Here is a 26,305-nt window from a genome sequence, read left to right as displayed (position 1 = left end):
AAGAATCAGGTCTTAAAGCAGCGAGCTGACTCTTCAGCACGAGGGTCACAACAGGCAAAATTTGGCAAAAAGACATGTTTTCGTTGGCTCACAGAGAGTTTAAAAAATGTGAAGGGACTTGCCAACCTTTACAAACTGGGAAATTTCACACAAAAACCCAGATCTCCCCGTGTCTTGAAAAACCAGATGATCCGGCTACCCTGAGCCTTCGCCGTCCTTGCGTGGCAACACTGCGGGCCTGGGGCCAGTCCCCACCAGCTCAGCTCCTCACTCACATCTGTATCACTGGACTTGGCAACCTACAGTCTAGCACATTGAAAGTCTTCGATAAGGTCTGTTGAATCCGAATCAGGCATCATTTTTCTTGAAAACAACTGAACTCGGGGGCTGCTGGAGAGCAGGGATGAGTAATTGTGTAAGAGGCTGCCTCGCTGCCCCTATCCAGTTCTTTCCTCATGCCTGGCAAGGCGCTGGTGTACACTTCCACAAACACTCTTCTGAGAGAAGATGAATCAATGACAGGCGCTGCCGTGATAGGAAGTTTGTTTGACAGGGAACACGTAATGAAATGAAATAAAATCACTTGTGGTTAGAGTATGCAGGCGAGAAAAACAAAAACAGGTCTTAGTTTCAGATGTTGTTTTATGTTGCCATAAATAAAAGGATGGCTGCAGCTCAAAAATGACATTTTAAACATTTCAAAATGTTGACTTGCCTAGCCTGTGTTCTTCTTTTATTTTTTTAAGAGTGATTATAGTTGAAGCCCCTCTAACCAATGCCACCGGTAGTGGGTCATTAAAGAAGCAGAGGTTCCCTTGAACACTGGAACCCAGCCGTCCATCCAGGAGTGCTCAGGGCACTATCAAATGGGGCCATATGTTGAAGAGAGATGGGAGCAGTCATTAACCAGTACATCGGTTAAGTGGATAAGACAGCTCCTCTTGTCCGAGAGCACCCCGCAGACGTCACCTTCAGGGAGCATAACTGACCAAGGGTCCCAGCTACATCCTGAAACCCACCTGTGCTCTCAAATCCATCACTCATTTGCAGTGAGTCCATGCTTCCCATGACTGCTCTAGAGCCAGTGCCAGGAGTAGTTGGGATATAAGGCATAACCATCCTCGGAGACAAGGAACTCTTGGCTGATCGGTGGCTGACTTTGGCTCAAAGACTCCCCTAGCAGCCTTGCCCATACTTCCTTAGAGTGAATGGTCTAGGATTCTTATCCTAACCTTCCCATCCTCTCATCACCAAGCTCAGACTTGAGTGACAGCCCTGTCTATGCTTTCACATCCCTATCTGGCTCCTTCTCCATTTCCTCTCACATGAGAGTTTCTCCTGATTAAAATCCTTGCAGCTTTAATCCTGTCTGGGCACCTGCTTCTCAGAGGACATTTGAAAATTCCTACTGCCTATACTCAGCAAAACCTGCCTACCCTCCCCACTAACCAACTTTGCTGTGGTTTACATGAATCCAAAGAAGACAGCACTTATGAAAAGAACTTAAGTGAGCTTCAAAAAATTGGGTATAAGTTAAGAAAAAGGTGGGGGAGAAGGGGGAGAAGGAGGTAGGAAGAAGGAGAAAACTTCTCAGAGTTCTTCCATTTTCTTGACCATTTTCTACTAAAACAAAATGAGCATGGATAGCCCCTGACACAGGGCCTATTCATAACCTCTGGGAAAACGCTGAGACTTTCTATTTACCTGACTTGCTCCAGAATCCCAACTGTTAATTGCCCTTCGAGGATGAGATGTACAGTCAAACAGTCCTGTGTGACTACAATGAAGACCATACAGTTATAATTCTCAACACCCCAAACCTCAACACCTTCTAGTGTCATTTTGTGGAAACGCAGAAAAAGGGAAGTACACTGCCTGTGTAAAATATGTAAACGATGCCTCATAACCAAGAAAAGAAAACACACACACACACACACACACACACACACACGCACACACACTTATTCTGTTAAGAGGGTTAATGTCTAAAAGAAGCCTTCAGGCTGGTTATTTCATAATTCACAGCAAAATAGAAAAGGGAGACCAAATCAGCAGCCTCATTTATAAGCCCTGGAAAATGGAAGTTTCCAAGCTGTCATAAATAAGGATAGAAGCATTTGCCAAGTCAGAAATTTAGCCAAGTTTGAAATCCACTCAATCCTTACATCTTGGAGCTCAGAACAGAACACCAACCTTTTGGGATTTGTAATCATTTCTTCTCAGTAAAACTTCTTGCTTTTTATAAGGAAGTAAAAACAAAAACCAAAAATACAATATGGAAAGTTTTTTAAAGGAGTTGGGGGCATTAAAGCACTGGGGAGGTGATAATGGCATAAATTGTGTATGTGTTGGAACTAAATTCCCATTTAAAGCATGTAGTATTCCTATTCCATGTGTGTATGTATGTGTGTGTGTGTGTATGTGTGTTGAGAATTATTGTGTCTTTACTTGCTGATCTCTCTCTCTCTCTCTCTCTCTCTCTCTCTTTCTTTCTCTTTCACACACATATACACACACAAACACACACACACCTTCATACACAATCTCTCTCTGATGCACATATTCCAACCAAATGTGTAAAAATTAGAGAAAGGACAAAGCATTTGCATGTGTTTGTGTTGGGTAGAAAGGGAACTAGAGGAAAAGAAGAAACCTATTTTTTTAATGATAAAAGGGAAAGAGAAAATAGGTAACAAGGGAGGGGATACTTTTCATCAGTTTATTCTGAGTTGGAAATATAGTGCAGAGATCGATGACCATCTTAGAGCTCAGGGAAATACAGGCCTCCAAGAGGTAAAAGGAAGCATTGCCCTCAGAGAAGCAGGCCAGAGCATGAATTTATAGGCTGAGGAATATGATTTGCGTGACCTTGGACAAGTTAGTCAACTTCGTAAGCCTTTGTTTTCTTTTGTGCAAAGTGTGGACAATAGTGGCACCACACTACTGATATTACCCTTAGGCCATAGCCCATGAGGCCAAAGATGGCATATGCTTGGCTTATTATGGCATCTCCCAGTGCTAGGCTCACTCTCTGACCTATAAATGACACTTACTATATATTTACTGGATTTTGAGTATACTCTATGTAAGATAGAACAAGATAATATATTAAGGAATTTAGTATCTGTCTCAATTAGGGTTGTGTCAGGGAAAAAGAACTCATCCCCAGTGGTTTAAATTGCAAGTTGTAGGGACAATATATAGAGGTATAGGCCTGTTCAAAGGACAAACAAGAAATGGTGAGGCACTGGAGACCGCCCACCGTGGGAAGGAAGCCTTTCCCCTCCAGGGTTGAGGAAACAGATGGAGAAAAGGAGAAGAGATAAGCCCACCTTGAAAGACTGCAGTGGTGGAGAGATGAGCCCTGCTTGAGATGAGTCTCCACTTGTGCAACAGGGCAGCTATATCCTGACTCCTTTCCGCCACCGAGACCTGCTGGTCAACCCACTGTGCAAACACTGAAAAGCCAGCACACTACCAGCCCCAAAGTAAAACATGGCAGGCAGTTCTTCAGCCTTTAGTGAAGGAGGGTGATGGTCTCCCCCAAATCCAGAAGCCTAAGTAAATGCAAAGAGAAAAAACTGTCCAGGAAGTAATCTCTACAAAGCCTGAAACACCCTAACAGGCTATGGCTCAGTTCATTTAAAACCTAGAACTCCCCCAAGAGGTCAAACAGTGCTAGGCAACCGTTACTCCCACCCCACAAAGCTCCAGGGTCTTTAGTGAAATTGCACGACTTACCTGAAGCTGAATTCTAATCTTCAAGGCAAACAGCTGTGGCCTATGCTTTTATTTGACCATTCAGCAAGACTAATCTACTGTATGATGAGAATTACTAAAAAGAAAGGGAAGGGTGGTCAATGACAAAAGAGGTTTCTCCTTGCCTCCCAGGAAACAGAATAAAAATGTTGAAAGATGGGAGGGAAGGAGAAAACTTATTGTTCATTAGTTTATGGTCAGGCAGAGATTGTAATTCAGTAAACACAGCTCTGGGTCTTGTGGTGTGTGGATGAGACTGACCCATTGATTGGAAAATTAGCATGTGCCCTTGGCCGTCTCTTTCAGTCACTCGCTGCCAGACGGCACATTCGGGGGCAGGAGCATGGACGTGACTGAGCTGCTTAGATGCTGCTCTGTCTCCTTGTGTTTCAGAGGCAAGAGCTGCTCAGGCATTTTCCACAGCCTTGTTGCAATGTCTGGATCCTCTTAATGCAGGTGACAGGATGTGTCCTCAAACAAATCTTCCACCACACTCCTCCCACCCCACCCCCACCCGGCGGTTTCCCTTGCCATCACTCATCTGAGAGTCAGGACTGCTCCCAGGGAACAGGAAGTACTCGAGTTCAGGAGCAACAAGAAAATTTGCTTTAGAATAATAAAAAACAACACATCCGCCTTTAGTTACAATGAACAAAGCAAACATGCTCTGGGTTTTCATTAGTTAACTAGAGGCCCGGTTCATGACATTCCTGCACTGGGCGTGGGGGGGGGAGGGGGGCCTCAGCCCAGCTTGTGCCCTTTAGCAGTCCAGGAGCCCTCAGGGGATGTCCGACTGATGGCTTAGGCCTGCTCCCTGTGGAGAGTGGGCCTACACTGCAGTCAGACATCCTTAGTGCTGCTGCGGAGGTGGGACAAGCTCCCGCCTCTGCCACTGCGCTTACCAGCAGTCAGCCTGGCTTCTGGCTGACCACCAGGGGGCAGCTCCTGCATTGAGCATCTGCCCCCTGGTGGTCAGTGCACATCATAGTGATTGGTCATTCTGTTTGGTCGATTTGCATATTACTCTTTTATTATATAGGACTAGAGGCCCAGTACATGAAATTCGTGCATGGGGGTGTGTGTCCCTCAGCCCAGCCGGCACCCTCTCCAATCTGGGACCCCTCAAGGGATTTCCCACCAGGATTGGGCCTAAATGGACAGTCAGACATCCCTCTCACAATCCAGGACTGCTGGCTCCCAACCGCTCGCCTGCCTGCCTGCCTGATTTCCCCTAACCGCTTCTGCCTGCCAGCCTGATCACCCCCTAACCGCTGCCCTGCCAGCCCGATTGATGCCTAACTGCTTCCCTGCTGGCCATCTTGTGGTGGCCATCTTGTGTCCACATGGAGGTGGCCATCTTATGTGTTGGAGTGATGGTCAATTTGCATATTACTCTTTTATTAGATAGGATTAGCACTGAGTGATACCTCCTGCAATTTCTGTTTCATGAGATAAAATTTTCAAAGCATGTGCCAATTTCACTATCATCCCTGTACCTGCAAGTCAAGATCTGCAGGGCTTGGTGAGTGGCACACATAACTAGGGACTTCCTGGGACAGCACATGCCACCCCAGTGACTAAAGTTCACCTTACATTTGTGCTTTGCCACAACAATCATCTCTGCTCAATCACCAGTGCTGGTAAGAGTGGCCACTGGGCACTTGCATGGCCCTGAGAGTGTCCTAGGCACCTGCTGGCCTCACCCCAGTCCTGGCCCTGCTCAAAGATCCAGCCCATATAGGGTAGTTGTTCTGAGCTCTGGTACTTGAGCCAGCCTGCCTGAATTCAAACCCCGGGATTACCCCTCATTAGCTAGGTAACCTGAAGGAAGGTCCTTGATCACTCTGTTCCTCAGTTTACTATCACTTTAAATGGAAGCAGTATTATCATTAGCCTTGTAGGATTGCAGGGAATGAATGAATAAATACATTAATATATGTTTTAGTACTTAAAACATAACATGCATACTTGGTACAGAGTGAAAATCAATACTCTTAGATAACTCTTAGATACAGTCTCACTTTAAAATGTGTTAGAAAAGGTATTAACAAGACTAAAAGTACCTTAAATTAAGTGCTGGTAAAACTTCAATGCCACTTATAGATTTAATAACAACAACAATACAGCACAAATTACAAAATATTACTAAAGAAATAAAATTTTATTACTTGCAACATGAAGTAGTTCCAACTACGCCAATTGTGTGTTGCTTAATGGAGCCTTTATCAGAAACTACCTCAGGAAACAGAAGAGAAAAATCCAGTTATTTGTAACTCATTGCCTGTAAACAGTTGTTTCTAAGCCTTGAGGGAACTTGAAACAAGTCTTTTGTTTCAAACAATCCCTCAGCCAATTCATTCGTCACTTGTATTCTTAGCCAAATATTTTCACAATGAGAATCCACTAGTTAAAGTTAAAGTAGACCCGGTTCAAATGACTAAAAATTCTGAATTGATAAGGTGATAGAAAAGAGGCAGACCATGTTTGGGGTATGTCCTTCAATGCCATTTCTTTCAGAATCCTCAAAATACAGAGCATCATTCAAACTCATGGGACAGTCATAATACAGGCCCAAACAAATCGTATCGTATTATTTTATCAGTATCAAATCTGAGGTAGAACCAGTGCACAAGAATCACCTGGGCAGAAAGAAGGATCTAGGAGCACAATGATGATAACTCCTGAGAAAGCTCCAATGTGGCCTTCACGGAGTGGACACATCCAGAATTGTTCAGCGAGTGAAATTCCCTTTCATTTGGACTCCATTAGTTGTGCTCACATAACCGCCATATAACCAATACATGTAAGTGAATCTGTATGAGATTCACAGGCACTCACTGAGGCATACCCATGCTCAGTGCAAACCCACATCCTTCAAAGTATTTTATCAATGAAAAGAGGTCCCCAACCAGCCAGGCAATGTGCTAAGTAAGGGTTTTACCTGACCATCTCACTTGACTCTCCTAAGAGCCTAGTGAGGGGACAACATTACTACTCCCCATTGTGCAAATGAGGAAATGGGAATAGAAGAGTGAAATGACTCATTTAGCTTGAGCAAGCTGGCTTCAAACCTGAATAGTCTGCATCCAAAGCCTACTGCCTCAAAGGATTGTATGGCCTCCAAATGGCCCACAAAACCTGTTCTCAGCAAGTTAAACTGAGAAGGGTGTTTCAAAAAAAGCACAAGTCAATAGCACTAAACAGGCTCTTAAGAGAGGGTCTGTGTACTTGGTTCCATAAGACAGTGGGTCACACTGGATCAGTTTCTAATCCTGTCTTGCATTTGGAGAAAAAGCCTTTCAAAGTTCCCAGAGGCAAGCTCAGATATATTAGGGCTGGGGTCTTACAAACCTTACTTTTAGGTCCTATCTTAAAGGGGGGGGGGGAATGCCAGTGTGGGCCACTGGAGGTTGGAAATAAAAGGGATGTGAAGTGTGGGCACCATTTAATAGGTACGATTCCATAGTATCTTATCTCTACATCCGCTTGTCTTCCTCAATCTCCCCTTCCATGAAAGCACAAGTCATCATGTTCATTTGACCACCAAGGCCCTTTGAAGGGAGGGAGGGGCAGAGCACCAAATGTGTCCTCTCACTGGGACCTGGGCTATTCCAAATTTTATAAATACCGAAGGATTTTCCCATAGAATGTACAGTTTGTTTTTTTTGTTTCTTTAGTTTCCTTAAACATTTTTTTTGTATTTTTTTTTTTTTTTAGTATTTTCTTTTAACCAAATGAAACTATATCCCATGTCAAGATCAGTAACAATAAATGTATAATTCACATTAATGGGAAATTTGAAAGTCCTTTTTTGAGGGAGATTTATTCCAGAATCTATAGTGGGTTTGGGACTCTCCCATTCCCAATTCTCTATGATGTTTCTCATACTCTTTCTCCTAATACTTTTCCTCTTGAACACCAACAAGGACACACATAGTGATGGGGATGCTTGAGGAAGGGAGCAGACGTATACAAGGCCCTAGAGAGAATGCAAGACACATGGAGATGAATTATAAAACTTTATTGGCTTGTTAAAAAAAAAAGAATGAATTCAGCAAGTACATTTATGATCTATCCACATGTTAAAACAGCACTTAAAAATAAAATAAAAATGATTATCCACTATTTACAGGAAATGTGAAAAATGACCTTAAAACCTGGAACATTACAGGGGGAAAACAGGGCATGAGAATGACTCACAGCTGCCTATGGATTACAGCAAATGGACCCCAACATGAAATGGGTGTGATACGCCAGGATCTGTTTTTCTCTGGAATCTCTTGCTATTATTTTTCCATTTTCCCTCTGTCAGTTTTATTGGGGCATAACTGACAAATAAAATTGAAAGATATTTAAAGAGTACAACATGATGATTTGACATGCATATGCATTGTGAGTAGAATCTCTTGCTATTTTGTGTTTATGCCTCCTTCATAAATGTACTGTCTTAAAAGTGGTGAAAAAACCTCTGTGTTTTTCTTTCCTTCTCATGTCTTTTTCTTTTCATGAAAACTCAGATTCCAGACACAGCCAATAGCCACCTACCTTGGGTGCCCACCAATGACCATCCCAAGGCTCCATTGCAATATTAGCCCAAATTAAACTCAGAGTGCTCTCACTGTCCAACTCTAATGGTTGGGAGACACCTTTGGCCCAGAAGAGGGGGGAAAAGAAAAGAAAAGAAAAGAAAAGAAAAGAAAAGAAAAGAAAAGAAAAGAAAAGAAAAGAAAAGAAAAGAAAAGGAAAGGAAAGGAAAGGAAAGGAAAGGAAAGGAAAGGAAAGGAAAGGAAAGGAAAGAAAAGAAAAGAAAAGAAAAGAAAAGAAAAGAAAAGAAAAGAAAAGAAAAGAAAAGAAAAGAAAAGAAAAGAAAAGAAATGGACTGGCTTGAGTAGAAAGCTGCCTTCTGTGACAGCTGTTTTATGTCACTTTCAGGGTTGCAGATCCTGTTAACGTAATTCACTGTGGCAGTACCCCACAGAAAATGACATGCCTGTCCTGGCCGGGAGAGCCCTTGACCTCCCCAGGTGCCCCTGAGTAAGCCTGACATGGTCCTCAGGCGCCACAGGTGGTGTGAACACAGCAGAGCACCCTTCACAGGTGACTGCTTCTGTCCCTGTCCTTGGAGTCAAGTCTGCTGATTGGCACAGCCCCATGGGGGCCACAGGCATGGCACAGCCCACCGGGCTGGGTGCAGCTGCCCTGAGAAGATCCTGAACTATGTGGAATTGCTCCACATCAGCTGCCCTCCCTCTGTATCTGCAGTCAGGACAAAACAAGGTGAAATGAGCTTCTACTGTTGTGTGAGCAAATTAGATGGAAGCCAGGGAGGAGTTTAGACAGAAGACACTGGAAGAAAGTATAAGTCACCATTCTCCGATGGAGTGAGAGAGGAGCTAGCTCAGGTCCCCTTTCGTGTTTTGATTCCATTTCAAAATGAAATTTTTTAAAAAAGATATATGGAAAGCAACCAGTAAAGCAAATAAAAATTAACTCTGTCTGTCACGGAGTCAAGTTAGAATGCTACATAGAGAGAGCGAGGGAGGGAGAGAAGGAGAAGTGGAGAGGGAGAGAGGGAAGGAGGGAGAAGGGTGGGAAGGAGAGAGAAAGTCAGGGATTTTAAACAAATAAAGAGAAAAGGAAGAGGAGAAGGCAGGAGCACCTCCATCATGCTGACCGTCACACTTGCCAGGGAACTAAATTCTTGCCTTGAACTCCTTGAGCTGTTTGTTCCTCCAACTATTGAACAATGTGGCCTCTACTCTGTCTGAGGAGGAGCTTGGGCCCTAACAGGGCCGGGGGAGGGGGTGGGGGTGGGGGCGTGGAGCGCTGTAATTCAGGGTGATGTGAAGAGTGGGGCCCAAAGCACACTCTGGGCTCTGTGCTGTGGGAGGGGCTGGGGTTATTTAAGTCCCATCTTTGCTCCCTACTCTTGGGAAGAGCAGTCACTAGGTCAAGAATGAAGCTGGTCCCTGCTGGAGATCAGGAGTGAAAACCGCAGAGTGATCTTTGAAGTCTGTGGGGATTCATTCTTCCTGCGGAGATATAGACCTTCTTGGCCTCGACTGATGCCTCAAGTGATGACGGTGGGAGTCTCTCAATCGCTCTCAGCTGCCTTGGAGTCAAGATACAGGGCCTGAACTGCGATTCGTGAAGATGACACAGCTGTTTTCCATTCATCAACAGCAACACTGGTATGTTAAGGCCACCCGAGAAACGGGGCTGTGCCTGTTCCCCTGAACTTGGCTGCACCTGAGCGAGCCAGGCAGCACAGACACTGGTGAAAGGAGTCACGTCAAACAAAGCAGGGGGAAGGACTCTGGCCACAGGGACGTGGGGCCGATCAGGGATGAAGGGCAAACACTGCTGCAAGGAAGTCCCAGGCAGGGAGAGAGCCCAGGTCCCAGCTGGCAGAGGCGAGCTGATAAAGCTCTCAATGGTGACGCTGGGAAGCACGTTTGCAAAGGAAAGACAGGAGGAAGCAGTGAGAGAACAACGATCTTGCATTAAGACACAAGTAACAAACGGGCAGCCCACAGACATGTTCTGTTGGCCTACATAACGTTTTAAAAATAACTGAGTCAACTTTTTAAAAATAGGGACATTTCACAGGTTTCAAGTTTCTCTTAAAGAATCCCAAGATTTGGAAACCTGGGACCACATTCCCGGGGGGCGGGAGTTGGCTGGGGCTGAGTGACAGCTCCCCTCTGGAGTGAACACCCACTTAGGGTACGTTGTGCATTTAGGGTACCCGCCTGGTACTGCAGTGCCAGGTCCTTGCTGGAGGGCGACAGACTTGATTTCAATAAAAAATGCTGCCCATCTTTTTCTAATGTTGCAGAATTACATTAGGAAGCTCAAAAAAGATTTCTTACAGAGGACACAGAAAGCAAGAGGATGCAAGCAAGTGGTCTAGAGCACAGATATGAGAAGATATGTTACTGATTGGTGTCTTCAGGGATTTAAGAAAAGACAAAGCAAAGAACTCAAGAACCATATGAAACAATTTTCTAATAGCCGGCTGTTTTCATCGTTCCCTAGGAGATGTCAACTGCTGTCTGATATATTAAATTGCCTTATCTGTCCACTTCTCTCCATTGAAAAACAGAAATCCACCTCGTCATTCTTCTAGCTGTTGAGTACAAATATCCTTTTTTTTTTTTTTCCTTTTGAGTCTGGAAAACTTTAAAAATAGGCCTTAAACAATTCATCGCCTTTTTATGGCTCTATGAAATTACATAAAAGCTTTTTTAAAAATATATATATATGTATATATACCAAATGGCCGATATTTAAGAATCTGAGCTGTCCTGACAGCCCCTGCTTGGCTTCCAGTTTGAATTTCCTTAATCTCTCAGGGTTCGGGATTTCTGCAATTAGCTGGCCTCTTTGTAAATCAACACCTTTGGGAAAGATCAGAATCTAAGTCGTGACAGGAACTGTCATTTAGCAGCTAGTAAGAAAAAGGAAATTCTGAGGATATTCAGACGTCCCCACACTGAGGGCCAGCTGCCCTCGCACTCAAATGTCCTTTTAGGGGGAAAACTACTTTCAAAAACCAGGAGCCTGTTTACACTTTGGAGAAACTGTCCCTTTCAGGCCTGGGTCTGAAGTAGCCAAGTTCAATGCTGTAATCCATAGACTCTGTGAGATGTCGGCATTGAGCAATACCATCGTCAGCGGCTAATGTAAAAGAGAGAGTATAAAATATCCATCATGGGTTATCTTATTTTATCAAGTGGTACCTAAATGGATCCTGGTTTATTAAGATTAATGCCTTGGTTACACAGGATTCAAAACATTTTCAAACATGTTAGACCTGTTAAAAATCTATGCATCCTTAAAGCTGAACTGTAAAACTGTGTAACTATTTCAAAAAAATTATTTTTGAAGGACATCAATAAATTTCCAATGCAGCCATGGCATCAGTGCACTTTTTTCTTTCTTTTCTTTTTTTTTTTTTTTACTTTCAATATTGTTTTGTATTGGTTTCAGGTGTATAGCACAGTGGTTAAACAATCATATACTTTACAAAGTATTCCCCCCAATATTTCCTGTACCCACCTGACAGCATTCATAGTTACCGCAATATCATTAACTACATTCCCTGTGCTGTACAGACCTGATTGTGTTTTCAAAGGACATGCGCCAGGCCCGCCTTTGTAGTCCCCCTAACAAGAAAGGTGTAAGGTGAGGTGGGGCAGGGCAGTCAAACCTGTCTTCTGACAGGGATCCTGCCTGGTGCAGACTGAGCAGAGCATACCAAGGTCACTGCCATGGCTGAGCAATTGAAACAGGGGGCCACGGTGAGACTAAGGCAGGGGCGCAGGATTCAGCTGCCCTCTCAGCAATGAAGCTGGACAATATAAAGCACATATTCATTAGTGACCTGCCACCTTGCGCTGCTGGGGTCAGGATGAGCTGTCCTGCCCCCTGAAAACCCAGCAGCAGTATAGTATGTCGTAGGGAGACTGTCTTACTTACAATATCGACTTCTGCTCACAGCAGGCCAGCCATTCTGCTCACAGGCCTTTTCAGAGTAGAAAAGCTGCAGTTCTGTTATGGGAACAGCATGGGTTGCTGCGGCCTTATCATTCAACAAACTTCTAAAACGCAGGTGGATCGCAGCGGGCAAATGAAAGGACATATGCACCATATGCATATATTTGACTCCTTTAGTTATTCTGTCTATGCCTAACCTAACTCTACAGCCCTGACTAAGTAGCTTTTTTTTTCCTTTAAGAAAATCATTAAAGAAAATTTAAGGAAATCATGAGGGTTGATTGCATGGCTCTGGGTCTTTATTATCAGTGAAGGAAAGAGCCTCTCTTGTGAAATCACCACGTCCCCACGGTGATACCGTATACGCGCTTTCAGCTGCTGTGGTATGGATGGAAACATAAAACTCCCTCAGTTCAGTACTGATTAAACAACAACAGAAGATGATGTTAAAATCCGAGTTACATGGAGGTTACAGTTTAGTGTGCACTTATGCCTGTCCCTAAATTTAGATTTGTTTTAACTTTGTAGTTCATCTTTAATAAACAGAAACAATAAAAATCAAATACATTTCCAGTATGGTCAAACAGCACATCTTCCAGAAGAGAAGCACAACCCAATAGGATTTCATTTCAATTCCACCTTTGAATGATTGTAAGAACAAATGGAAGCATTAATTTAAGATGTTTTCTTGCATCTCCAAGTAGCTGCCTGTGAGCTGCCTCAGCACCGGTGTTCCCCAATCACAGCTCAGGATCTGCAGGCTCCATGCAGTACCTCCTGCAAACACCACCCGCCTCTACCAGAAAACCCCAAGTAAGCAGACTTCCCGGGAGAAGCCTGTGCCAGTCCCAAGAGTCCAGCTTACAAGGCAGCACCAACCAACAAGCACCACAGCCCCTTTCTCTGTCTTTTCCTTTATTTCAGCTACCCATCCAGTGGGATCTTATGAAACAAAACAAAACCTAAAAGAAACACAAAATAAAACATAAGTCATGCTCAAAAGAAAAACCAACATAAATTAACATGCAAGTACAATCACTTTTAAAAGAACATAAATAAACATCAAAATTAAGACACAACATGGAATATGCTTTAAAATATAAAGTAATATATAATAACAGAACAGAAATTGGAAGAAAATGTGCATCTCATTATTGAGCAACTTCGTTTTAAACTCAAAACCAACTTTACATGCAACATGAAACATTGGAAAGAAACGCAAAGAATTTCTGCACACAGCTCCACCCACAACTGTCAGATATTAACTTCTTAACTTAAGTAGGAGAAATACATGAACAATATTGATGACCCCTGAAGAATTTTTATGTTTAGGGGAAAAAAATAAAACTTAACAACAAATATCTACCATAATCCTAATTTTTCCCCTGCCTAATTTTACCAAGTTATTTCTTAAACAATTGATAAATTACTGAGCAACTAAAGCAGAGTGCTGGCTGGATATAACCGATAAAATACACACAGATTTAGATTTTTTTTCAGGAATCCTAACATTAAATAATAAATTAATTGCCTAAATGGAATCAAATGCCCAGAATATATATGACACATAGATATATAGAAATGTAATGTCCATTATATCACATATGATATATAACATATAACGTAGCATTTTGTATATATGTTCAATATATAACTAGTATATATAAGACATATAGTGTGTATATTACATGTAATAGATATAAAACACATAATATGTAATACTTAGTATTAATTAATTCTGCAAACATTTACTGAGCACAGACCAAATCATAGACACTGTAATAGATGATACAAAAATAAAGAAAATGGAGTAGTTGACCTCAACTACTTCATTGCCCCACAGCTGGAGAAAGGTGAGTAAACAACTTGCGTAATAAATAACGCTAATCTACTTTGTGCCAATATCTCCTCTAAGCTCTTTGTCCAAAGCAGCTTACAGTCCAATAACTAGTAAGTGATGGAGCTCAGATTCTGACCCAGGAACTCAGATTCTATGGCCACCCTGCCATGTCCCTGTGCAGGGAGGACAAACTCTCCTTGCACTTAGCCATAAAAACCCAGCAGGGATGGGGAAGATTCTGTTACATACAATTCTGTGTATAGTTTGCATGAATCTTCACCCGATTCATACGTGACAAAATAGATGATGTCATGGTAGAAACTGCCAAGATGTTTTCAAGTTCAGCTTTGGAAGGCGCTTCTAAACACAACCCCTCCAGACTCTCGATCTTCCTCAACCTGGTGTCTGGTCTGCCAAGTGCTGGTGTCATCTGCCTCCAGAGCTGTAATTACCACCACCAATCTGTATTATCATTTACAGCAACCCTCTGGAGCTTAATTTCCATGGCATTCCTGTCTCCTGCCCTTCCAAGTCTCAGGGAAAGGACTTGGGATGGACGCCAAACATCCTTTGTGGATTTAAACACCGCAAAGCTCTGAGAGTTTAGGAAGTGCTTAGGGGCACTGATTAATTCTCCTTCATAACTCTTCCTACTCTCTTTCTAAAAGTTCAGCCTCCAGGCACACATAAGCCGCACTAGTTTAGAGGACACTATGGCATGTAGGACAAGCATGCCAAATAAACCAACCAAACCTCTTAATTATTCCATCAGGTTTTAAGAAGGTGATTCTCACTTCCTTTACCATTGTAACAAAAGGATTAAAATTGGGATGTCAAGTCTGCCAATAAAAAACAGGAGAAATTTGGTGATACAAATAGAAGACATCACCCTCAGACAAAAAGATTTGTTGACTCCTATATACTAGTTTCTGGGCATTTGGCAGGGAAATTCTAAGAGTTTACTGATGTCAGAGTGTTTACAGAATGAACCAGGCCACTCTTCCTTTGCTTCTATTTGACATTTTCTTCCCAGATGCTCCTCTAGGCTCTTTAAAATTACAATTGAGAAACAATTTTCTTAGCTAGATGCAAGCTCTTTTGGACTGCCATTCACTCGGGACACAACAGCATTTGCCCCTATTTAAATTGATGTCAGATGTTACTCTTCAACCTCCTTCTGATTGCCTTTTGTGATTCATCCTTTTCAAAGAAGCATGCCTTAGCTCCATTCGCCCTTGCAATAAAAAATAACAAGTGAAACCACCATAAAAACACATGCAGTATCTCCCTTAAGAGGAAAAAAGCAGCCTGAAACAAGGATAAGCAATGTGAGCCTTCAGGAAGGCTTCTTAATACCCTTGATCTTCCCATACTATTGACACACTAAAGATACTCTACCATATATTGAAAAATTAGTTTGACTTACAGATTTCATCCTTTTATAAGGAAACTAGCTGCGTGAGGCGACCAGGCCTCCAGGGGGGTTAGTGAGGGACGACCAAATGACTGAGCAGCAGGCTGTGTGGGGTGACCAGGCTGGCAGGGGGGTTAGTGAGGGGCAACCAAATGACTGAGCAGCAGGCTGCATAGGGTGACCAGGCCGGTGGGGGCTGGGGCGGGGGGCGGGGGGGGGTAGTGAGGGGCAACCAAACGACCGGACAGCAGGTTGCATGGAGCAACCAGGCCAACAGGAGGGGCAGTTAGTGGTGACCAGGCCGGCGGGGGGGGGGGGGGGCGGGGGGGGCGGGCAGGCAGTGAGGGGTGACCAGGCCGGCAGAGGGGAGCACTGAGGGGTGACCAGGCTGGGGGCGCAGTTGGGGATGACCAGGCCAGCAAGGGGGGTAGTAAGAGGCAACCAGGCTGGCGGGAGAGGCAGTTAGGGGTAACCAGGCTGGAGGGGGTGGAAGGTGGGGGTGACCAGGCTGGCAGGGGTGGTAGTTGGGGGTGACCAGGCCAGCCAGGGGGGGCAGTTAGGGTTATCAGGCAGGCAGGCAGGTGAGCAGTTAGAAGCCAGTGGTCCCAGATTGTGAGAGGGATGTCTGACTGCCAGTTTAGGCCCGTTCCCCAGGATGGGGCCTAAACCAGCAGCAGACATCCCCCGAGGGGTCCCAGATTGGAGAGGGTACAGGCTGGGCTAAGGGGACCCCTCCCCCCCCGCATGAATTTTGTGCACCAGGCCTCGGTTGCGACAGTCACTTAGGCTTTTATATATATAGATATCTCCAATATTTCATATTTCTCAAGGATCAAAAGTGATATCCAATCAGGGTCCTAGTCTACCTACCAGGATCTCATGAATTTTGCCCTCTTATAAGAACTCAAGAAAGGGGCCACAAAATAATATAAAAACAATAGATGATTATTTTCTCCTAGTGAGGGGGAAAGTTTTTAGACCACAACAAATGGCTGAACATCTTGTGGGTTTAGCAGCCAAACGAGCTGTCTAGCTTCTGAGCCTGAAATATAGATATTTTGACAATGTGACATTCTGAAGCATTTGCAGCATTCCGATGGTGCACAGGAGTTATTGTGAGAACAGCTCCTTTATCAAAAACAACCTTAGAGAAATGTTGCCACCACTCCTTGCACCAGCTGAGCTAAATCTGAACAAGGTTAAAGCAGATGCTGTCTGAGAATGCAATGTGAAGTTGAAAGCAGAGAAGGAAAACCAGGATGCGTCCTAAAACTCAGTCTCTGCTACTCGCTGATTTCAAATCTGCCCACAGACCTCTTCAAAGGGAAGGCTCGGGGGTGGGCTGAAGGTCAGTGAAGCACTGTGCTTTCTTTATCATTGGCTTCCGACTCATTAAGATTTCTTTACATTCAAACATGCACACATTTTCCTCCTATTACTCAGAAGCAATCAGCCATAAAATGGCAAGGATCTGCAGTACATTTAAATTAACAGCAATTTATCTGGGGGAAAGAAGAAAATTGCTGAGTCTGAAAGGAAGCGAAGGGAAGGGAGTGGAAGAAAGATGCAGCTGCTATCTGGAAAAGCCAATCTTACCGCATTTGTCATTCGGAGAGTTTAAACAGAAAAACTGCCAACTTGGGTGTCTGAGTGGCATGGGGCCTCTTGGGAGCCGGTGTGGTGGTGAAGGTGACAGTACGGTGGCTCACCTTCATTGGCGAACAAAGCAAATGCTCCTTGGGCCTTCTGGGAAATGTGTACTAGGTCAAACCAAAGAGTACTCTCCTGTGTTCTCATAACATGAGGTACCTGAACAACAGTGGGTGCAAAAAGGTTTTGCTTTCATCACAAAGTTAGACTTGAATGAGGCACAATTCTGCTTTATTTCAGCACCACTTGTCCTAATTTGCCATTTGTGGAACAGTGACTATCTGTTGATTCTTGCACCATCTAGCCATTACTGTCCCGCCTTTCCTATTTTATAGGGAACTCACTCAACCCACATGGCCACTGTGATGTGTCCAAGGTCACCTGTGTGGAGTGAGATAGCTGAAATCTAAACTCGGAACTTCTGGATTGTTAGTGCCTCCTTTACAATGGTATCACCTGCACCTATAGCAGCAATTTCCCAATATAAAAGTTTAAGTCCTGGTGCTTCCCTCTCTGTGCTCATTGCAGAAGTTCCTTCATCAGCCTTCTGACACTCCTTTCGCTTCCTAAGGATGTGCTTTATCCATAGACCACCTCTTCTCCTAAGACCTCCTTCTATCATGTGTTGGAAGCCTTGACCATTCTTGAAGGTCCAATGTAAAGAGGTCTCCCAGTTCGTGGGCCTCTTAACTTCTCTTCCATGCATTCACATGGCCTTCTTGTGTACCTTTTTGAAACTTATAGTTCTTTCCTTTTCACTTCCTGCATCCCAAACTGTAAGCCACAGGAGGGCAGACAGAGAATGTCTATACCCTTCTACACCCTACACTGTCTTGCAGAATAGTAATCTATAAACTTTTTAAAAATAATTTCTATGTACTCAACAACAGAACCAAACTGGAAAGTAGGGAGGATGCAAGACAATGTAGGCTCTACTGTGTCTCATTGGCAACTGGGTTAATCAGATCACTTCAAAGCTCCTGGACAGAATCAGATATGATGATCAAAATGATGGTGGCTGTGGGAGTTGGATAAAGAAAAGTATGGTCCATTTGTTAGCTGGAGATGAAAAACTAAATGTCTGAGGATGGTCAGTAAGTCTTGGAAAGCTCTGGTTTGTCTTAGCAAAATGAAGTTGTTATGAGCTGAAAATCAAAGCAGGAAACACACAGAGAGGCTAAACTCGAATGTGTAAGGAAACCCAGAGCTATTGCACAACTAAAACTCAGTGATTCTAAGTAGAATGTGATGGATCAGCAGGGCCTGGTGACAAGTGTCCAACGGCTCAACCACTACCATGTCAGGGACTTCACATAGGATAGGTAGCACATCCAAAGACAGATGCCATTGCCTCTATTTGTGGAATCACCTACAAATGCTATAAATGGAGTAAAACAAAACAAACAAAAAAACACATGGAGTTCATGGTTTTCAGGGCATTAATATTCTCAAAGATTTTCACACCAACTACACTAAGATTGAATAAATCAATCTCTTGTTGTCCTGTAGGTGCGTCCAGCCTCTGGCTTATTTCAACAAACACTTCTAATATTAAACATTGAAATAAGTGTGAGCTATATGTACATGTAAGAAAGATTAATCAAACAAGTAAGATAATGATTTCCCAACCAGCTTACTCTAGTTCAGGATCAAGGTGGCCAGTCAGTGGCCCCAGCTGGGAATTAATATTTTTTTCTCATCAATGTTACAACAAAATGATGCTAACAGCCCTGGCTGGTTTTCACTCAGTGGTTAAGAGTATTGGCCCATGGACTGAAGAGTCTCAGGTTCGATTCTTGGTCAAGGGCACATAACTTGGTTGCAGGCATGTGTGGGAGGCAACCAATTGATGTGTCTCCCTCACATGGATGTTTCTCTCTCTCCCCATCCTCCATCCCCTCAACTCTCCCTAAAAATTAATGGAAAAATATCTTTGGGTGAGGATTAACAAAAAAAAGTTTTAAAAAATGATGTTGAACAAAAGGATGTTATTTAAAGACCTGTTGTACTTCTTTGTACTCGGCCTTTTACCCAGAGAAGTGAATGTGTCCAAACTTAAAGACAGATGAAGATCATGAGGTAGAAAGAAGGTCCTTCACCCAAACATGCCTTTTTTTCTGATGCCTTTTCTCTTGGACAACCATTAGCAAAAGGACTTCCATCAAATCAGAAGTTACCTCCCTAGAGCGAGAATTAAAAAGCGCCTCTCCACAGAATCCAAGAGGTGATGGAAAATGTGGATTGAAATGGTGGCTCATCCTGCCCTTGGTCAGTCTACCTGGGATATTACTTGACACTGTTCCATAAAACAAAATTTACCATCGCAGATTGGACTCTGATTTAAAGTTCCAGATCAGATCCTGCAGAAATATATCTAACTCAACCCACAATGAGCACCCCTTACCCTACCAAAGCTCATAAGGGCATACCCAAACATTACTTAACACTCTGAAAGAGTACCCACCCATTCACACCACGAAGAACAGAATCTATACTCCAAAAGTGCTTCAACATCAAGTAGAACCCTCAGGATTCTGGGGCCAGACCCAATTGCTATACATGCTCCTTAGGAGTAGCAGGTGACCCATCCCAAAATGCCTCTGTAAAATGGAGAACTCATTCTAGTCTCAACAGGAAGCTTGCAAAGTGCAAAGTTGACTTCAGGGTCACAGTCTTCTAAGCATTCAGACGGAGGCTACCAACAGAACCCCCTACTCGACTTAAGTTAAACCCACAGTTCTAGAAGCATCTGCTAGTGACATTTTTATTTGCTCCAAAAGCTCACTTTGGGAAAAGCCCATGATGCCATGCCACCCTACCTAACTATCCCTACTAACACCTCAACAGTGTCTTAGGGCAGCTGAGTGTGTGCGCCCTCAGTTGTGTATACCACAAACTCTCTTTCAGAAAGATGGGGAAGATTCTCCCAACTCCTTGATTCTTTCATCTTGGAACACAGCAGGTCTCTTCATGATTCTTTGGTTCTTGTACAGTTTATGCATGGAGAAAACTCTGGATTTTAAAAAGCATGCCTTTCATTTACACACACACACACACACACACACACACACACACACACACACACACTTTCCTTTTTAAAATAAAGTAATAAAGTATGCATGGCAAATACGGCAATATATATAAAATATAACAGCTTGGTTAAGAAATATAGCAGCCATGCCAAAAATCAACCAGAACCAAGACACTGAGAAAACAATGCATTCTAGATTTTTTTAAATGAAAATTTAATATATGCAAACATCTGAAATTCCTTTAGAAATGCTTTCCAAAACTTACAGAAAGTTGTTTGTTACATCAAAGTGATTAAAAGGGAAAGGCTAGTTACCTTGTAACCCTACACACATCCTTAGTTCAAAGCAGAAATCGCCTTCTACATGAGCACAGAGGCATTCAAAGACATGATGGACACATGCATTGCCTTATATGAAAGCAGTAAGAAATTGTAAATGTCACATAGATAAAAAGACAGAGTATAATGAGTATAATTACACGTGCATAGCAGGATGACTGGATTATAAATTAGTTTTTCTTTCATTCTTCATAATTAGGGCCATTTACCATCCATTGTTTAACTACACAAGATCCTAGAACTTTACGTACAGCTAGCATTAGGATTAGAATTTTAATAAGTACAGTCACCCCACATATTTATCTTCCTTGACAACTGTGTGCTAAAGGACTCATTTCCATGGTGATGCCTGATGACTGGCTGGCTAGACAGTGAAAAGAAGCCTGAAGCCAGACAGACTTGAATTTGGATCCTGCCCTTACCCGTCCTGAGCTGTGTAACCCTGGCCAAGTCGGAGGACCTCTCTGAACCTATTAGCCAACTCTATAATAGGAATGAAATAAACTTGACTTATTGTGATGGCTAGAATTAATATGAGTACCTAATATTGTCTAGGCTCCTCAACTCAGGGTAGTTGCTAGCATTGTGCCTATTAATATTTTATTTAGACAAAGTATAAAACCTTAGAAATTCCAAACTGTCCTATTGATTTTAAAAAATACAATTGGAATGACCCCTCTCATTGAAGATACCTCTATGTTTTACCAAATATGTATGATCTACCAAAAAGATGTTCAGGGTAATAAACTGTAACCCATACATAAAACATGATCTGAATCCACCTTCACTGAGCCCATTTAGGACTCTGCTGTAAATGTGCAATATAACCTTAAACCAATTAGTGATGGTTTTCTTAAAGCTCACAAGATATATACCTTCACAAATGCTTGCCTTGATCCAGGCTAGTGTAACCAAGTGTCTTTCATCTCCAAGTTTTTCAACGTCCTATATTGTTTTTCTGGGCCACCCAAATGTCTTTCTTGGGGGATATCTCTCAATCTCATTCTCTCTCCCCCCCCTCATCTGTCTCATTTTCTCCATGTGTAGGTCCTTCTCTCATTTCCAACTCTTTCTATTTTCTCCTATGGACTAAGAAGAACTAAGAGGTATATGTTGACATCACTATTTTTATTTATGGAGTGGAAGCTGTGTTCAAGATTGGGGTATGAAAGGGTGTCCTCTTTAAAAACCTATTAATTGGATGTTCTCCCCATCCCCATCTGTGTTGCTGTGTTGGTTTATTACTCTGTTTTAATACAACTAGGCACAAAAAACATTGAAGTGTTGCTCTAACCAGTTTGGCTCAGTGGATAGAGCGTCGGCCTGCAGACTGAACGGTCCCAGGTTTGATTCTGGTCAAGGGCATGTACCTTGGTTGCGGGCACATCCCCAGTAAGAGGTGTGCAGGAGGCAGCTGGTCGATGTTTCTCTCTCATCGATGTTTCTAACTCTATATCCCTCTCCCTTCCTCTCTGTAAAAAAGCAATAAAATATATTTTAAAAAAACAACAACAATGAAGTGTCAACCAGAAATAAAGAGACACAATTTCTAAAAATATTACTAAATAATGTAAGCAAAAACAAAAACAAAAACATGGAAACATAAAAATCTATACATCATTTCAAGTATATGTGAGTCAGTTACACACCTCTTTTGGGAAGGGGGCTGTCATTTGCTCATTGTGAAGTGAAAAGGAGGTTAGGGCTTCCATTTTACAGATGAAAACAAAAAGGCAGAAGGTGGCTAAGCGATCATATTTTGTTCAACATAAGTACATGTTTCACTCATTAATCACACAAGTAATAACCTTCCATTGTGATAGCAGGACACCAAAATATTTTTTAAAAAAGGTTTAATTCAGCTCAGAACTCCAAGACAAAAAATTCTCCGGCTTCCTTTCTAAATCAAAGACCTCTGTTATCCACCAAGAAATAAATTCTTCAAGAACCAAGGGGATTTTAAGGTAGATGGGCCCTTGTTACACCAACCACTGGGGTGTCACTGGGATACTTACTCTTGTGCGCCACACTAGAATAATTGTGCCTTAGAGCTTCCCAAATTTCCATTCACAGTCATAGGTAGTGAACTCCAACCCTGCCCACAGTCAGCTCAGGAGCCACTGCAAATGATTTCTTTCAACTGTATTTTCTTCATAGGCCTAAATAGATTCTCTGTCATGCACTATTAAGTAAAAAATAACAGAAAAGAACTTTGCTCAAAAATTCCACCTTCAGCCCAGCAGGCATGGCTCAGTGGTTGAGCATCGAACTATGAACCAGGGGGTCACAGTTCAATTCCCAGTCAGGGCAATTGCCCAGGTTGCTGGCTTGATCCTCAGTATAGGGCATGCAGGAGGCAGCTGATCAATAATTCTCTCTCATCATTGATGTTCCTGTCTCTCTCCCTCTTCCTTCCTCTCTGGAATATATATATATATATATGAAATTAAAAAATATATATGTAAATATATATATCTACACTAATAAAAGAAAAACATGCAAATTGGTGTCACTCCGCTACACCCACCAGCCAATCAGGATGAATATGCAAATTAACCCAATAAAGATGGTGGTTAATTTGCATATGCAGGCACGGAGTGAAGACTGAAGACTGAAGACAACTGAAGACTGAAGACGACTGAAGACTGAAGATGACTGAAGACTGAAGAGGCTTGGCTTCTCTGCTGTGGCTGGAGCGGAGAAGCCAAGCCTCGCTGTAGCCAGAGAGGAGAAGCCTCCAGGCTTGGCTTCTCTGCTGTGGCCTGAGGGAAGGCCTGGGTCCCGGGTGCTGGAGGAAAACCAGTGCCGGTAGTCAGGGGAAGGAAGGCCTATTGCACAAATCTCTTTGTGCAACGGGCCTCTAGTATATATATTTTTTAATTTCATCTTCACCCTCTCAGAAAAGTGTGGCTCAAAATGAGAGTTAGAAGCCCTGGAGATGCTGTGGAGGGCTGTGGAGAGCTGTATGGAACCACTGCTCTCAGATCCTCAGGTGGTCACATGCCCTCTTTACCTTGCTCAGCAGGTAAGATGTCTTCTGATGCTACAATGGTGCCTGCTGGCTGGTGGTATCCCTTTGAGTCGGAAGTTTGGTCAGTGGCAGGGATTTCACACCCATGGTGGAAAACATCTGAGACACATTCTATGGCTTCAGCTCCAATTCCACAACCACAACAAAACTTTGGGCAAAAGGTTTTGCCTTTATCCAAAGTGATAGGAATCTACAGTTCCACAATTGAGCAATGTACATAGATCAGCGGTTCTCAACCTGTGGGTCGCGACCCCTTTGGGGGTCGAATGACCTTTTCACAGCGGTCACCTAAGACCATCGGAAAACACATATATAATTACATATTGTTTTTATGATTAATCACTATGCTTTAATTATGTTCAATTTGTAACAATGAAATTGGAGGTTACCATTACATGAGGAACTGTATTAAAGGGCCATGCCATTAGGAAGGTTGAGAACCACTGACATAGATGATATTGAAACCACATCGTGACAGAGTTCCAGCTTGAGATTGCCTTAGACACCTGCACTCACTGCCCAAAAGCCAGGGAGAGCCCCTAGCCACATGCCCTCTGGATCCAGACTTGCTTCTGAATTGTTGCTGGTTTCCTCCTTTCTAGCGGCTAAATGTACCAAACCCTAACTAAATGTAACTGGCTAATTGCACCTAAATTACAGTCACAAAGCCCCTTCAGAAGATTCAGTCAGTTTCTTGAGGGAGAAAGTAAATGTTTTACTATATAATTATAAACTTAATTAACATAAAATAAATTAATTAGGGATGTGGGCTGGTAATGAACACCATGGTTTGGCTGTTATTTGCTGTATTTTCCAGGGGAAGCTAAACCTGGAGGAGAGGCCTACCTTGTGCTTTAAGTCTCATTTCATCTCACCCCTTTCCTGTCCCCAACCAAACTGTTAGGTTTCTCCTTGATACTCAGTAGCGTGACATCTAATATTCTACAGAATTCGAATGGAGACAATTTACCTGCTAATCTTTAGGGGGAAAAAATCCCCATCCTAAACCATCATAGCTATAACAGTTCCTAGCTGGCAGTTCACTAAAATAACAGATGATTATCCAAAGCAATCATTTCTCTGTCCCAGACTATAATGACAAAACTCACCTAGAGCTGAAATAACCATCTGCCACAGATTGTTCCACATGGCTTGTTTGCTTGTGTGTTTCTTAATTCTGAGAAAGAATTCAAAAATGGTAATGGCAACGAAAGGTGATTTCACAAAAACGCCCTAGTTTCCAATCTGTATTGCTTCAACTATCACCTTAAGTTGTTTTTTAAATCTGTCTTAAAAGGTGCCTCTAAGGATGATCTTGATGGCACAAAGTATGTTTTTAGTGCATGAAAAAAAGTCTGTTCTAATTTTCCAAAGTCCGCATCATTTCTAGGAATGCTGACCTGCAGCTCTCATACTTGTTTTCTCCCTATTTGCCGTGAAGATGAAGAATAGTTTCTGTGTCTGACCCACCGTGAGACAGAAAGAACAGTGGCTGACATGTTCTTTGGGCTCTGAAGCTAGGATGTGCAATGACTGTGCAACCTTGGGCAAGTCGCCTCTGTATCCTCTTCTGTGAACTGGAAATGCCGATAGCACTTAATTTGGGGCACATAGCACGTTCACTCAATAGTCGCTATTTCCATTATCTGTAGACTCTAGCTCTCAGTTTTTGTTCTTTTAAAATAGCTAATGTTTTATGTTCAAAAAGAGTTGCAAATGTTTGATGGTACATATCTAAACTTGTTGCACACCCTGGTCAAATCATGCCCCAAATAGAAAAGACAATTCAGTGTTGAAAATGTCAATTAAAAAAAAATTCCTCTGCTTTCAAAAAAGAAAGGAATCATGTGGTCACTGAATCAGAGAGCTTCCATCAAGAAAAGGATGAAGAGACCCTGAAGTCCATGCACTGCCCTCTTGTCTGAGGAGGAAGATACGTTTTCAAGAGCTTGATGACTTGCTCAATAGCCCAGAGCCAGCAAAGAGCAACCTCACAGCCCCTGTTGCTGGCTACAGACTCAGAGCTGGGATGACATGTCAATGTGGTGAGAGCATCTTTCATGACTGGCAGGAGCCAAAGATGGAAATGGAACCAGTTGTGTGTTTTTTATATGAAAACAAACATCCTGATGGCTCTGGTCTGGGAATTTTGAATGCATTTCTGCTAATATAACCACACATTTTACTTTATTTTATCTTTTCCTGAACATGAAATTGATTTCCACATGGAGGGGACTCACAGTCCCTGTGTTCAGCTATCACAGAATCCCCATGACTGTTGGTGCAGGGGCTGGCAAACATTTTCTGTGAAGGGCCAAAGAGTAAATATTTTCAACTCTGTGGGCCATTCAGTCTGTCACAACCACTGGTTCTGCTGCTGTACATGAAAGCAGCCATACATATGTGAAAGAATGAGCTGGCAGTATTCCAATAAAACTTTATTTGTAAAAACAGACTCGAGGTTGTATTTAATCCATGGGCTGTAGTTTGCTGATCTTTGATTAATGCCATTGTCTACCTAATGTGGTCTTTACCGTATTTCCTTTACCATTTCTCAGCTTTAGCTTCCTCCTTAAATGAACATTTATACTTTGTTTCAATATTCTTACCAGGATATGATTGATATGCCGTAGAATCTAATTTATTGTACATGAAAAAGAAAAGCCAGCGTGAATTTATGAAAGTTCTAAATTAAGAAATATGTTTAAAGAACTGCAGTTTTATTACTTTCATATACATATA

At 42.6% G+C, this 26,305-nt stretch overlaps 1 protein-coding gene across 6 annotated transcripts in view; it reads right to left on the bottom strand.

Annotated features, from left to right (window-relative positions):
- The window catches only part of NTRK2 (neurotrophic receptor tyrosine kinase 2), a 320,511-nt gene that overhangs the window by 181,410 nt on the left and 112,796 nt on the right, over window positions 1–26,305 (bottom strand). Inside the window, exon 13 of one of the 6 annotated variants that reach the window (XM_059657057.1) lies at window positions 7,766–13,220. The exons of 4 other annotated variants lie outside the window; for them this stretch is intronic. In XM_059657057.1, the coding sequence (XP_059513040.1) occupies window positions 13,183–13,220 (38 nt within the window). In that variant the 3' untranslated portion in view covers window positions 7,766–13,182. Of the gene's footprint in view, window positions 1–7,765; window positions 13,221–24,657; window positions 24,741–26,305 lie in introns of those variants that run through there. One more of the 6 variants, XM_059657055.1, reaches the window with a different exon arrangement.

The sequence above is a fragment of the Myotis daubentonii genome, chromosome 11 (genome assembly GCF_963259705.1).
Source record: "Myotis daubentonii chromosome 11, mMyoDau2.1, whole genome shotgun sequence".
Classification (NCBI taxonomy): domain Eukaryota; kingdom Metazoa; phylum Chordata; class Mammalia; order Chiroptera; family Vespertilionidae; genus Myotis; species Myotis daubentonii.
This window is presented reverse-complemented; position numbering and strand designations above follow the sequence as displayed.